The sequence below is a fragment of the Typopeltis vanoorti genome, chromosome 22, assembly GCF_054136105.1.
Source record: "Typopeltis vanoorti isolate ZY-2024b chromosome 22, IOZ_Tvanoo_1.0, whole genome shotgun sequence".
NCBI classification, from domain to species: domain Eukaryota; kingdom Metazoa; phylum Arthropoda; class Arachnida; order Uropygi; family Thelyphonidae; genus Typopeltis; species Typopeltis vanoorti.
The window spans coordinates 85147194-85163923 of record NC_143570.1 but is presented as its reverse complement, the minus strand read 5'-3'; the positions used below and the strand labels follow the sequence as shown (position 1 = coordinate 85163923).

General features: G+C 35.3%; 1 protein-coding gene across 3 annotated transcripts in view; it reads right to left on the bottom strand.

The window, feature by feature from the left end:
- The window catches only part of Polr1B (RNA polymerase I subunit Rpl135), a 270860-nt gene that overhangs the window by 80031 nt on the left and 174099 nt on the right, over positions 1 to 16730 (bottom strand). For all 3 annotated transcript variants that reach the window (XM_090412385.1, XM_090412386.1, XM_090412387.1), the window contains one exon: positions 6402 to 6475. In XM_090412385.1, coding sequence (XP_090268511.1) covers positions 6402 to 6475 — 74 coding nt within the window. The remainder of the gene's footprint in view (positions 1 to 6401; positions 6476 to 16730) is intronic.

The following is a 16730-nucleotide window of genomic DNA, read 5'->3' as shown; positions in this document are numbered from 1 at the left end:
CATGTTCCAACATAAAAATGTGCACAAATTCACATGGAGAGAAGAGGCTAGGAATAAGAAAAGTCTCATTGACTATGTTATTATTGATAGTGATGTTTTCTCCCTGGTGCAGGACACCAGAGTGTACAGAGGATTTGAAATTGGAAGTGATCATTATTTAGTCTTGAGCAGGATAAAATTGAATTTCATATTGAAAAGAATAACATGTAAGAAAGTTTTAAAGCGAATAAAAGTTGAGCAGCTCTCAGATGTAAACTGTAGACTAAAATACAGAAATATTATTGAAAAGAAAATGAAAGAGTTTGAGAACAGGAATCAAACCTTGGAGATTCAGTGGCAAACTTTGAAGGAAACATTGATTAATTCTGCCAGAGAGGCATGTGGTGAGGTTGTGTGCAAAGATAAAAAAATCAGAACTTACTGGTGGACACAGGAAGTTAAAGAGGCAGTGAAGGAAAAGAAGAAAGCATATCAAAAGTTCCTGGCAAATAAGTCAGCTTTTACTCTTACAGAATACAGAGACAAATGTAAGAAAGCTAAACAGTGTGTAAAACTAGCTAAACAAAAGTCATGGGAGGACTTTGGCAAGAATATAGAAAATAAATATCAAGAAGGTGGCAAAATATTCTGGAGGTTGTTGAAGAAGCTTAGGAATGGAGGAAAGAGTGCTGTAAAAGGAATTAGAGATGATAAAGGTGAAATGAAAACAGGAGAAAAAGATATCCTTGAAGTATGGAGTAATTACTTTGAAAAACTGCTAAATGAAACAAGCAGTGATGACAGCACAGTGATAAAAAACACTGACCAGGCATGCAGTCAGGAATACATATCCATACTTTAAGTAGAAAAAGCCATCAAAGGCTTGAAATGTGGAAAGGCAGCAGGAGTAGATGATATTCGACCAGAAATGCTGAAGTATGGTGGTATAAGAGTCTTACAGTGGCTGCACTGCATAGTTCAGAAAGCCTGGACAGAGGGACGAATTCCCAATGATTGGAGTAGAGCTCTCATAGTACCCATATATAAAAAGGGAAATAAAACTGAATGTGAGAATTACAGAGGTATTTCCCTACTGAGTGTTCCTGGCAAGAGCTATGCAAGTATACTTGAGAAACGGGTGAGAAGAATTGTGGAAGAAAAGCTTGGTGAAGAACAAGCTGGATTCAGGCCAAATAGAGGCTGTCAGGATCAGATCTTCACTTTACGACAAATAGTCGAGAAAGCATGGGAATATAACAAAGATCTGTATTTAAGTTTTGTCGATTTGGAAAAGGCATATGACAAGGTGCCAAGAGAGAAGCTATTCAATACGCTGCAGTTATATGGTGTCAATGGGGCATTATATCAAGCAATACTTAGTCTTTATTTGAGTTGTGAGTCAGCAGTTAGAACTGAAGGAAGTACAGGAAGATGGTTTAATGTTAAATCTGGTGTGAGACAAGGATGTACATTATCCCCTCTGTTATTCATTTTCTATATGGATCACATTATGAAGGAATGTGGTATTAAACCTGATATCAAAATTGGAGATATTAATGTCAGCTCTTTGCTTTATGCGGATGATGTTATACTTCTTAATAAATCCGCTACAAGTCTGCAAGATTCTCTGACTAAATTGAATAGCTGTTGTAATAGATATGGTATGAAGGTCAGCAATAAAAAGACAAAGACAATGAAAATAGGCAGAATCATTGAAAATGTCAACTGTGTTGTGAATGGAGAACCTGTGGAACAAGTAAAACATTTCAGCTACTTAGGCACAATTTTTACTGAAGATGGTAAACTAAATATAGAAATAGACAACAGAATCAGCAAAGCTGGTATCGTGGGAAGTCAATTGAATAAATTCATATGGAATAAGAAAGAAATTAGTCGGAACACTAAATTAGCTGTATACAAGACTGTGTTCAAACCAGTTTTAACTTATGGATCTGAGAGCTGGGTCAGAAGTAAAACACTTGACCAAAGACTAGAGACCGCAGATATGAGAGTCCTGAGAAAGATTAGAGGCGTGAACAGATGGCATCAATGGCAATATCATATTAAAAATGAGGATATTAGGAAAGAACTTGACATTGTCAGCATCCAGGAATGCGTTAGCAGAGCTAATCTCAGATGGTATATATCACTTAAATAGAATGGGAGAGGAAAGATTAGCAAAACAAGTGTTCTCTGCCAGGTTGGCAGGAAAACGACCCAGAGGAAGACCAAGATATAGGTGGATTGATACGGTACAAAGTGCCTTAGACGATAGAAATATAAGATCTGATAATGTTGGAGTCTTGACAAGTAACAGACTGATTTGGAGGAAAATTGTAGATAGGAAGTTAGTAATGATGTAATTTTTTCATGTAGTACTGTCATATCCTGTACACCCCTTGAGGGTATATGGCAGGAATTTGATGATGATGATGATGATGATGACGTGTCGGAAGTCTGTTTTAGTTGTATTAGCGTTATGATGGGATTTTGCCATATTGTTCACGTAATTTATTAGATGTGTAGGATAGTTAAGATTTTTGAAAACCTGTGTTAAGATAATTGCTGTTGGTTGAGAATTTGTAAGCATTGATAAATTGTGATAGGATGACTGATTTTTTGACGGAATATGGGTGGTATGAATTGAAATAGAGGTAGTTTCCGATATGTGTGGGTTTGTGGAATATCTTTGTAGCTATCTTGTGATTGCTTCTGATTAATGTCAAGTTTAAGAAATTGATGGATTTGTTCTGTTTATAAGGTGAATTGTAGTCTGTTACTGTAATCGTTGAGGGATGTTTGTAAAACGGAGATGTGTGAAGGTTTTCCAATGCATAGAATATCGTCTATATATCTGCCATAAAAGGTGATGCAGGGGGGGGGGGGGAGTAGAAGTGATTCAATGTGTGCCAGGAATAATTCTGCTGGATGACCACTGATGTTTTGGCCCATTGGGAGACCAAAAATTTGAACATATAAGGAGTTGTTGAACTTAAAGAAGTTTGCAGATATTGTGAGTTTGATCAAGCTAATGATGTCAATTGGTGTTAGTTTTGTGCGTGTGTGTAGGGCGTTGTCTTCTGTGAGTAGTGTGTGCACGATGTCTAATGTCCTGGGGACATTCACGTTTGTGTATAATGAAATTGCATCTAATGAGGTGAGGATGTCACCTTACTACCCCTTCATTCCCCCCCCTTCCGTGACACAAAATACACGTTTATAATAAAATCGTTTCAGCACACGCTCCTAAAACTAGGCTAGGTCATGGGTTCACGCAATACTTTCAACGAATGTATAACCCTCACAAAAATAGCCTACCAGAAAACTATCCTCACATATACCATGCAAAAAATGCACATAACATTCCTCAAAAACTGCCTGCACCACAACATCACGCTAAACTTTGCTACAGTTTGCGGTAACTGCTCCATTCCAGAGAATAAAAAAATTTGCTACCGAGCTTCACGTGCACTCAAAGCAGGCCATACATGACAGATTCAGAAAGAAAAATTAGGCTTATTCATACATCCACAATACAAAACGTAGATTTAAAACCTTATTGTCCCCCAATGAGTGGGCAAGTTTCTCTGAAAGTACCCAAACACACATCAACGACTATGCACTGTTAACTGAAGCTCGACACACAAAAAAATGGTTTGCCTTAACAGGCACAAAATACATAACATATACTGTTTCCAATCTTTCAGACACCACTGCCCCACAATCCACACTTGACAACTCCATCAAAAATCTGTCAGATCACACCCTGACACCTGACGAAATCACCATCCTGAATAAAGGACTTAACTTCGCGATATCCCCTAAATACGTACTGAAAAAAGACATCATCATTGAACTCCAAGCGAAACTTGAAAATGACCCAAACAGAAACACAATATTCCAAAAAATAAACAACATTATAAATAGCAAAATAATAGTAAAACCCAACATTACCCCCAACTTACATAGAGCCATATTATCTTTAAGGAAGAACCCAGATATCATGATTACAAAAGCTGACAAAGGAGACACTGTAGTTATCATCAACAAAACCGATTACCACAACAAAATTATGGCCGTCTTAAACGACCAACACATCTACCAAAAAATCCACAATGATCCTACCCCCGACCTCATAAAACAAATCAACAGCACCCTACACACCTTAAAAAGTCAAAACAAAATAAATAAAACCACAATGAGACACACAACCCCCCACACTACACGCACCCCCTATATGTTCGGGAACATCAAAACCCACAAGGACGGTTATCCGATACGACCCATAGTCTGCTACAAGAACACCACCACAGCTCCTTTATCTAAATTTGTTGCAAAACTCATCAAAACCACTACTAACAACATCTATCTGTATGATCAAAAATATGGATGACCTATTCTGGAAAATAAATAACACTACTCCATCCCAAGATGACATCCTCACCTCATTAGATGCAACTTCATTATACACAAACGTGGATGTCTCCAGGACATTAGACATCATGCACACACTACTCACAGAAGACAACACCCTACGCACACACACAAAACTAACACCAATTGACATCATTAGCTTGATCAAACTCACAATATCTGCAAACTTCTTTAAGTTCAACAACTCCTTATATGTTCAAATTTTTGGTCTCCCAATGGGCCAAAACATCAGTGATCATCCAGCAGAATTATTCCTGGCACACATTGAATCACTTCTACTCCCACCTTCTTCCCCCCCCCCCTCTGCATCACCTTTTATGGCAGATATATAGACGATATTCTATGCATTGGAAAACCTTCACACATCTCCGTTTTACAAACATCCCTCAATGATTACAGTAACAGACTACAATTCACCTTAGAAACAGAACAGAACAAATCCATCAATTTCTTAAACCTGACATTAATCAGAAGCAATCACAAGATAGCTACAAAGATATTCCACAAACCCACACATATCAGAAACTATCTCCATTTCAATTCATACTACCCATATTCCGTCAAAAAATCAGTCATCCTATCACAATTTATCAATGCTTACAAATTCTAAACCAACAGAAATTATCTTAACACAGAATTAAAATATTTAACACAGGTTTTCAAAAATCTTAACTATCCTACACATCTAATAAATTACGCGAACAATATGGCAAAATCCCGTATTAACGATAATACAACCAAAACAGACTTCCCGACACGTATGGTCATCAAATTGCCATACATCCAAAACACGTACAAAGCCTACAAATACATTTTCAAAAACACAGACCATAAGCTAGTATTCACCACGAACCAAAAATTAGCAACTCTCCTAAAACCTAAAAAATCTCTCACACACAAAGAAATATTCGAACACCACAACGTAGTCTACAAATTTCCTTGTCAAGAGGATTGTGACGTCACCTACACCGGCTCCACAATTAGGTCCTTATGGACTAGATTACAAGAGCACTTCAGGGATTGCAATATTCCCATTCCGTAACATCTGAACACAAAAAACATCGCAACACCAAAAAGAAAAATAAAACACAAAGTACAGGGAAGACTGAGATTGCAGCTCACGCCCTTGAACTAAAACATATCCCCCAAATCGACAAGGCCATAATTATAGACAAACAAGACAACGAAATAATGCTAAGAATATCCGAAACTATTGCCATAAAATGTGATGAAAATTCTATCAACGTCCACTGCTCCTACTTAATTTCCGAATATTGGACGATCCAGAACCTACAATTTAAACCACGCCTCCGGCTGTTGCGACAACTAATGCCCTTATTTGGCAGTGGTAACTTTGCCCTGACATAGCCCTACACTCATTTCCGACAAAGTTCCGAGGATGGTTACATGACCAAAACGGTTCCACACCGGGTTAACCCAGCCTCAGTTACCACAATAGTCTTTATTCTTCCCCCCCCACACACACACACACAAAAAATGCGCCCTAATTCAAAATAATATATGTATACATTTATATATATATTATTAATATTAATCCGGGTTATCCAAACTTATTTTCCCGCTTGTAAACAACCTTCAGCAAGATCATGGAAGTGGAAAATATCATAGAATCAATAAAGGTATGTACCAAATTTTTCCACCTCTTTTATTCTACCTTAATTGCCTTCTACTCACCAATAATGCCCTATATATATATGTACCACAACGTATTTACATAAGGGTCACTCCTAAAGAAAAACAGGCTATAATAGCCGTAATTATAATAAATAAATATTATATATATTTATGCCACCATCTCACTAATTTTGATTTTATTTCTCACACTAAAAATAAGTTAAAAGCAAGTCACTACTATCAGAAAACTAGCATACACATATTTGTAATGGTAGAACAACTACAGAATATGATACCAACAATGCACTAATGTTTGTTATCAATTTTGTAAGCAAGCTATTAAAAGCACATACCTCACATAGAGCTGACATATGATTCAGTAAACCACATGGAGCCCCATCAGGTGTATGAACAGGGCACAGAAAACCTAAAAATAAATAAAATAAAAGTAAAGTAGTTATTAACTGAAGCAAAAAGTTAATACATGCACACTGACAAAATCAACCTCATATACAACAAAATGCAAAACTTATAGCACAGTGCTATATATGTTTAAGATTGTTACTGATAAACTAAATCTGACAGGAATAATCAAGTTTTTTTTTATTATTTATTTATCACCACTTATGGAAGAAAATATTTTTCTTTAAGATTTTTCCTAGCATCCTATTAATTACAGCAACTATTTCTATTTGGAAGATCCAGATTTCCAAATTCCTGATTTTTTATTGCCATTTTAATGATCAAGATTGATTTCTTATTTGTATTTTGAGACAAATTATTTTTTTCCCCCTCCAAGATGACCATCTGCTTAAGTGTTTTTGTATGCCCTATAAGAGGTTAAATCCACAATTCTGATTTTCTCTGTGTTTCATGCATACATGTAGTGGAAAGTGATGTCCCAAATCACCTTGACGTCTTTCTTTATAAAACAAAAACTATCTGAAACTTAAAAAAAATGGCTTCTTTTCAAGCCTCAGATAATTATGTGAGGGAAATAAAAATTTGAAATTTTTATGAATGATTCTCCTGATGTCTATAAAGAAATTAGTAACATTTTGCTATTTTTTATTCTTTAACACTACACAGCATTTTGAAAATGAAGGAAACCACATTTTTTTTTTTTTGGTACATATGCTTATCAAGAGAATTTTTAGGACCTCCTAAATAGTGTGCAGTATGCAAATTACATATAAAAAAACAAATTACATGTTTTTACATGTCACCAGCATTAATGAAAATTCACGTCCCAAAATTCACGCAAGAAGTAATTTTGATAGAAAACACAGGTTTTTAATTAAAAATTGTAATTTTCTTATTGATTCATAAGGTATACAGTATAGGGTTATGCATGGAATAGCATATCGGGTAAATGGCCTCCACGGCTTTGCTGGCACATACGCACTCTTTTGTCGAAATTTTCCATGACCGTTTTGCATAAATGTGGCTGAATGTCGTTGATACAGCGCTCAATTTCCTCCTTCAAGGCGTGGGTGGTCATGGGCTTGTTGGCATAAACCTTAGACTTCAAAAAAAAACGCAAAGAAAAAAGTCCAACGCCGTTAAGTCACATGATCTGGGCGGCCAATTCTGATCACCAAAACGGGAAATTACACGACCAGGAAATGACTCGTGTAGTAATTGAATTGTTTCTCGGGCTATGGCATGTGGCACCTTCTTGTTGAAACCACATGTCGTCCACATCCATATCTTGCAATTTAGGCACAAAAAACTGGATTATCATGTCGCGATAGCGAGCACCATTAACTGTTATTGCCTTACCAGCCACATTTTCAAAGAAGAATGGACCGATGATGCCTCTAGCCCAAAATCCGCACCAAACAGTGCGGATTTTTGGCTAGAGGCATCATCATAGAGAAACAAATGCATCCACAACGTGGATGCATTTGTTTCTCAACAATCACTCGTGGATTTTCTGAACCCAAAATGTGACAATTTTGTCGATTAACGAAGACATCAAGATGAAAATGAGCCTCATCACTGAAGATGATTTTGTTCGAAAAATAAGCATCCACTTGTTGTTCCATAATCCATTCAATGAACTCTCTTCGCTGTGTGTGGTCAGTAGGCTTCAGTTCTTGAGTCAACTGAACTTTGTAAGCATAAAGATGCAAATCTTTCATGAGAATATGCTGTAGAGAGCTTCTCGAAATGCCCAATTCAAGACCACAGTGCCGAATTGATGTTCCTGGACTCTCAGCAACACTCTCACGAACTGCTTCGATGTTTTCTGTTGAACGACTTTTTGAAGGACGGCCAGAGTGTAGTATAAGATCACTAATTGATCCAGTTTCCTTGAATTTTTTAATTAATCTTTTCACAGTTGATGAAGTTAAATCACTATTCCGACCATATTTTGTACAAAAATTGCAAACTGTAGATGCCAAACCTTCATTATTTTTAAAATATTACTCGACAATGAAAATGCGTTGTTCTTTCGTGTAGCGCTCCATTTTTAATAACCCTGAACTGTCAGCTGTCACGTGTTCTTTTCTTCCTCGTTGGCAACACTTTACCGCACAAATGGAACTAAATGTAAATCTTGCGTGAATTTTGGAACAGTAACTTAGCTAGGCTAGGCAATGTAATTCAATATTACTAATGCCACATGCCAAGCATTAGATCCTTTATGTACCTGTACAGAATTTTTTTTTCTCCCATTTTTGTTTTTAAGCATACATAATCATTTCCAAAAGGTGTCTAATGCTGAAGAGATGAATTTAACAGATTGAGACATCAATCTGTTAAATCAAGACGATCATCCCACAATACTTTTGTGCTTGAAATCAGCTGTTTTTAATTATTATTATTTTGTTTTATTTTTTTTTTTGCAATTTTTGAGGCAATTTCATGATAGAAGAAATGATTCAATCAAGATGAGTTTGGGCGTACATATATACATAAAAATCAAACTTGTGGATTCAACCTAGGAAGTGCAAGGCAGAGTACAAAATGATGAAAGAGCACTTGGAACACTTAAAGCAGGTGGCCATCATCTTGAAAAAAATAGTATCTGGAAATACAACTAAGAAATCAAAAAGCACACACCTTCAGCAAAATAGTAACAACAACAAAAAAATCAGAAATTGGACACACTAGAAATAAGCTGTGATTGATTTTAAAACTCTTCAAAACTCTGTAGATCCATGAAATAAAAATGCCTGCCATAATTAATAGGATGCTAAGGAAAATTTAAATATTTTCTTTTCCCTAAAGGACAGGGTAACCAAATAACTCATTTTCATCAAAAATTATGCAGCTTCAATTTACTTTTTAATTTGAGAATTTCACATGGAATGGCCCCTCAGCTACAATTCCAACAAAAAAATAAATACGAATTTTGAGATTATGCTTGACACTTAGTTCTGGACATGAGATTATGTTCAAATATTTAGCTGGAAGATTATGCTCACTATGCATAAAACCTAATAACTAAAAATCTCCAGCTGTAGGGTGAATTTATTATGTTTAATCTATTACTGATCATCTCAGCTGTCACCACCAGCATTATTTGTTTTACTCACTATAAAAATTCTCAACAGGCTTTCACAAAATACTATGTCTTTTTTTTTTTTAACTGATGGGAAAAGAAAGTTAAACATTTTCTTCAAATTCACATTGAAGTAATGATTCCAACTCCCTTTCTGTACTTTCTTCCTTATTTCTTCTTATTTGTATGATAATAAATTAGTTTATACTGATGGTACAACATGATGGAATGTCATGCCAGCTGGAATAGTATCCATCAAAGAAGTCCCTCCCACGATGTTTTTGTTAGGGAACCAAAACAAACAAATGAAAACAAAAAGTGAAAAATCAGATGGTGTAGCAAAAATCCAAACTATTTTTTCATTTCTGCTCATTGAACATGAGCAGAAATGAAGATTGATGGTTCCAATATAAAAATCAGCAATGGAAAAGAAGTAGAAGAACTGGAAGAAGAAGAATTAGAGAAATACCAAGCCACCATAATAGGTGCTTCTCAGACAAAGACTAAACACATAAGATTTTGCTAAATAACTAAGATGTTATATATCTTGGCAACAATGATCAGGGAAAGGAAGCAATAGATATAATATTCGACACTACATATGAAGAGAAACTTCATGATACTTTTAAAAAATGGCTTAACACATAAAGATCAGAATTTCTTCACAACTTCTATGCATTTCATGCACTTTAACATTTCATTTATGAAGAGAGCAAAAGGATTGGTTATAACATTCAAAATATTGACACAACAAGAGCCATACTTTCACACATCTCAATCACAAATAAGTGAGCAGGAGACAACACTATTAAAGTTTCAAGGAACCAGATCAGGTATAGTTGTGTAATTAAAATAAAAAATTAATTAAAAATAAATAATAGTAATAAAATACTTGAATAATTTATGGCAATTACTTTCCAAAACTTTAAGACAGGCATGTAGCCTGTTTGATTAAGATTAGGGAGATGTAGTATTTCACACAGTTCAAGGAATAGACAATCAAATTTAAATCTGCTAATAGGACAGGACAGCCAGTCTGCCCAAAAATTGACATGAAAAGAGTACTTGATAAACACCAGGTAAGGATAGTGGAGCCAATTTATCTTTGGTAGAGAGCAGGAAAGATAATTTTCATCATGGTTTGAAAGTATATAGATTGTACAATATTTGCAGAGAATCCTTGTTATTTATTCAGAAGTCCCTTTAAGGCAGGGTACATAAATCCTCTTCACATCAGATTGCAGTATGGCTGAAGGATGATAATTATCAATTATTTTCTGAATGGTTTCTTTATACCCATTAGAAAGTCATTTGTATTTGAAAGTCATGAACAATATTCAAGAGAAAAGTAGTGATGGTACCAAAAGAATGCCAAGTACTAGTGCTTCAAGTTTACAAGAAACAAAGAAAAAGAAATATGTTGATACTTCGGAATGTGCAATACAAACCAAAAAAAAAAGGAAACTTTGTTAGGCATTTTGACAGGGACTATTTAAAGCTTGGTTTCATTGTAGCCCCTGGCAATGAACTATCACCAGCCTTTGTGTGTAGTATGCTCTGAAATTCTGTCAAATGATGCTATGAAACTTTCCAAACTTGCTCGTTATTTGCATTCGAAGCATAGAGATTTTATTGATAAGCCATTGGACTTTTTTCAAAGATTACGTGACCAGATATTTTATTCTCTTTCTTTTGAAACTGATTTTTAGTTTGGCTGATAGTAGTTCATGGTCTGTATCTATGTCGATCTTTTTTAATGTTTTGACATTTTGAAAGGAATGTTTCCATTTCTTATTAACAATTATATAGTCTATACAGTTTTTGGTTTCATTGTTTGGTGATGTCCAGGTGTATTTGTGTTGTGGCCTGTGGTAGAATATGCTGATATTCTATATTTTATACTAATATCATTATCAGTATAAAATTCAAATATTGAACATTACAGTAATGCTTGAATGATATGGGGGAATCATAATCTGAACTTAACCTTACCTGCCATTCAAGAAGTTACTAGATGTTTTATAGAAATGTAGTAGACATAATGATACTTTTAAAAAACAGTTTAACACATGCAAAAAAATTAGAATTCATTTACAACTCTTATCATCAAAAGTCTTGAATGCAGAGCAAGTACAGTTTGTTCTTTGGAAGTCCTTCTATCAGAATTGTAATGTAAAATACAAATGACTTTCTAATGGGTATAAAGAAACCATTCAGAAAATAATTGATAATTATCATCCTTCAGCCATACTGCAATCTGATGTGAAGAGGATTTATGTACCCTGCCTTAAAAGGACTTCTGAATAAATAACAAGGATTCTCTGCATATATTGTACAATCTATATACTTTCAAACCATGATGAAAATTATCTTTCCTGCTCTCTACCAAAGATAAATTGGCTCCACTATCCTTACCTGGTGTTTATCAAGTACTCTTTTCATGTCAATTTTTGGGCAGACTGGCTGTCCTGTCCTATTAGCAGATTTAAATTTGATTGTCTATTCCTTGAACTGTGTGAAATACTACATCTCCCTAATCTTAATCAAACAGGCTATATGCCTGTCTTAAAGTTTTGGAAAGTAATTGCCATAAATTATTCAAGTATTTTATTACTATTATTTATTTTTAATTAATTTTTTATTTTAATTACACAACTATACCTGATCTGGTTCCTTGAAACTTTAATAGTGTTGTCTCCTGCTCACTTATTTGTGACTGAGATGTGTGAAAGTATGGCTCTTGTTGTGTCAATATTTTGAATGTTATAACCAATCCTTTGCTCTCTATAAATGAAACCTATGTTAAAGTGCACGAAATGCATAGAAGTTGTGAAGAAATTCTTAGTTTTATGTGTTAAGCCATTTTTTAAACATATCATGAAGTTTCTCTTCATATGTAGTGTTGAATATTATACCTATTGCTTCCTTTCCCTGATCATTGTGGCCAGGATATATAACATGTTAGTTATTTGGCAAAATCTTATGTGTTTAGTCTTTGTCTGAGAAGCACCTATTACGGTGGCTTGGAATTTCTCTAATTCTTCTTCTTCCAGTTCTTCTACTTCTTTTCCATTGCTGATTTTTATATTGGAACCATCATCATCATCAAATTCCTGCCATGTACCCTCAAGGGGTGTACAGGGTATGACAGTACTACATGAAAAAATTACATCATTACTAACTCCTTATCTACAATTTTCCTCCAAATCAGTCTGTTACTTGTCAAGACTCCAACATTATCAGATCTTATATTTCTATCGTCTAAGGCACTTTGGACCGTATCAATCCACCTATATCTTGGTCTTCCTCTGGGTCGTTTTCCTGCCAACCTGGCAGAGAACACTTGTTTTGCTAATCTTTCCTCTCCCATTCTATTTAAGTGACCATACCATCTGAGATTAGCTCTGCTAATGCATTCCTGGATGCTGACAATGTCAAGTTCTTTCCTAATATCCTCATTTTTAATATGATATTGCCATTGATGCCATCTGTTCATGCCTCTAATCTTTCTCAGGACTCTCATATCTGCGGTCTCTAGTCTTTGGTCAAGTGTTTTACTTCTGACCCAGCTCTCAGATCCATAAGTTAAAACTGGTTTGAACACAGTCTTGTATACAGCTAATTTAGTGTTACGACTAATTTCTTTCTTATTCCATATGAATTTATTCAATTGACTTCCCACGATACCAGCTTTGCTGATTCTGTTGTCTATTTCTATATTTAGTTTACCATCTTCAGTAAAAATTGTGCCTAAGTAGCTGAAATGTTTTACTTGTTCCACAGGTTCTCCATTCACAACACAGTTGACATTTTCAATGATTCTGCCTATTTTCATTGTCTTTGTCTTTTTATTGCTGACCTTCATACCATATCTATTACAACAGCTATTCAATTTAGTCAGAAAATCTTGCAGACTTGTAGCAGATTTATTTAGAAGTATAACATCATCCGCATAAAGCTGACATTAACATCTCCAATTTTGATATCAGGTTTAATACCACATTCCTTCATAATGTGATCCATATAGATAATGAATAACAGAGGGGATAATGTACATCCTTGTCTCACACCAGATTTAACATTAAACCATCTTCCTGTACTTCCTTCAATTCTAACTGCTGACTCACAACTCAAATAAAGACTAAGTATTGCTTGATATAATGCCGCATTCACACCATATAACTGCAGCGTATTGAATAGCTTCTCTCTTGGCACCTTGTCATATGCCTTTTCCAAATCGACAAAACTTAAATACAGATCTTTGTTATATTCCCCATGCTTTCTCGACTATTTGTCGTAAAGTGAAGATCTGATCCTGACAGCCTCTATTTGGCCTAAATCCAGGTTGTTCTTCACCAAGCTTTTCTTCCACAATTCTTCTCAACCGTTTCTCAAGTATACTTGCATAGATCTTGCCAGGAACACTCAGTAGGGAAATACCTCTGTAATTCTCACATTCAGTTTTATTTCCCTTTTTATATATGGGTACTATGAGAGCTCTACTCCAATCATCGGGAATTCGTCCCGCTGTCCAGGCTTTCTGGACTATGCAGTGCAGCCACTGTAAGACTCTTATACCACCATACTTCAGCATTTCTGGTCGAATATCATCTACTCCTGCTGCCTTTCCACATTTCAAGCCTTTGATGGCTTTTTCTACTTCAAGTATGGATATGTATTCTGACTGCATGCCTGGTCAGTGTTTTTTATCACTGTGTTGTCATCACTGCTTGTTTCATTTAGCAGTTTTTCAAAGTAATTACTCCATACTTCAAGGATATCTTTTTCTCCTGTTTTCATTTCACCTTTATAATCTCTAATTCCTTTTACAGAACTCTTTCCTCCATTCCTAAGCTTCAACAACCTCCAGAATATTTTGCCACCTTCTTGATATTTATTTTCTATATTCTTGCCAAAGTCCTCCCATGACTTTTGTTTAGCTAGTTTTACACACTATTTAGCTTTCTTACATTTGTCTCTGTATTCTGTAAGAGTAAAAGCTGACTTATTTGCCAGGAACTTTTGATATGCTTTCTTCTTTTCCTTCACTGCCTCTTTAACTTCCTGTGTCCACCAGGGAGTTCTGATTTTTTTATCCTTGCACACAACCTCACCACATGCCTCTCTGGCAGAATCAATCAATGTTTCCTTCAGAGTTTGCCACTGAATCTCCAAGGTTTGATTCCTATTCTCATACTCTTTCATTTTCTTTTAGTCTTTGTCTGAGAAGCACCTATTACGGTGGCTTGGTATTTCTCTAATTCTTCTTCTTCCAGTTCTTCTACTTCTTTTCCATTGCTGATTTTTATATTGGAACCATCAATCTTCATTTCTGCTCATGTTCAATGAGCAGAAATGAAAAAATAGTTTGGATTTTTGCTACACCAGCTGATTTTTCACTTTTTGTTTTCATTTGTTTGTTTTGGTTCCCTAACAAAAACATTGTGGGAGGGACTTCTTTGATGGATACTATTCCAGCTGGCATGACATTCCATCATGTTGTACCATCAGTATAAACTAATTTATTATCATACAAATAAGAAGAAATAAGGAAGAAAGTACAGAGAGGGAGTTGGAAACATTACTTCAATGTAAATTTGAAGAAATTGTTTAACTTTCTTTTCCCATCAGTTAAAAAAAAAAAAAAGACATAGTATTTTGTGAAAGCCTGTTGAGAATTTTTATAGTGAGTAAAACAAATGATGCTGGTGGTGACAGCTGAGATGATCAGTAATAGATTAAACAATAAATTCACCCTACAGTTGGAAATTTTTAGTTATTAGGTTTTATGCATAGTGAGCATAATCTTTCAGTTAAATATTTGAACATAATCTCATGTCCAGAACTAAGTGTCAAGCATAATATCAAAATTCGTATTTATTTTTTTTGTTGGAATTGTCAGTTTTGATTTTTGTTGTAAGTCAGAAAAGTGAAATGAAAATGATGACAACTAGTGACAAGTCGCTGTTTCGAGAGTCTTATTTTGTTGCTCTTTGAATAGCTAAAATGAAAAAAACCATTCACTATTGGTGAGGAGTTAGTAAAGCCTTGCATCTTAGATGTTGTATGAGAAATTTTGGGTCCTCAAGCCACTAAAAAACTAGAGGTTATATTGCTTTTGGACACCACCATTCAGAGGAGAATTATTGATATGGCCACCGATATTGAAAAGCAAGTTGTAGAGGGGATAAAGAAATCGAGATGTTTCGCGATTCAACTTGATGAATCAATTGACGTGAGTAACCATGCAATCCTACTTTGCTTTCTGAGGTATAGTGAAGATGAAGACTTAAGGGCAGAACTTCTTTGTTGCCTTGATTTACCTGGACAGCCACTAGTTTAGAGATATTTAATGCTCTTGATGGGTATTTTCAAGCACAGGGCTTAGACTGGAGCAAATGCATTGGAGTGTGTACAGACGGTGCTGCTAGCATGACTGGACATTGCTCAGCAGTAATTGCGAAAATAAAGGAAGTCACGCACCCAGAAGTTTTGTCCACTTACTGTATGATCCACCGGGAGCACCTAGCTGCAAAGAAGTTTTCTACTGAACTAAACATTGTGATGAATGACGCGGTGAAGATCATTAATGAAATTTGTAGTCGAGCTATCAACTCCAGGCTGTTCACGACACTGTGTGAGAGCATGGACTCATACCACCAACATCTCCTTCTCCATACAGGTGAGGTGGTTATCGAGAGGAAGGGTTCTTGCAAGCCTTTTCAAACTGAGGGAAGAAGTAAAGACGTTTCTGCAAGAGCGAAAATCTGACCTAGTAGAGCCTTTGTTGAATGAGGAATGGATGGCTAAGCTTGCATATATGGAGGACATATTTAGCCTTCTTAACGAACTTAATATTTCTTTTCAGCGGTCTTGTACAAATATTTTTACACTGAGAAATAAAATGGATCATTCAAAAATAATCTGGCTCTTTGGGATAGTCGCATACAAGAGGAAGATATAGAAATATTTCCACTTTTGGGAGAATTTTTTTATTGCTGCTGATATCAACAAGAAAGTCATAATCAACATAGGTCAACGTTTAAGGGCATTAGCTGAAAACTTTAATAATTATTTCCCTGAAAATGAAGATCCTCATAAAGGTAACCTCTGGATTAATAATCCCGTTTTGGAAGATATAAAATCATGCGCACTTGATCCTCATGAAAAA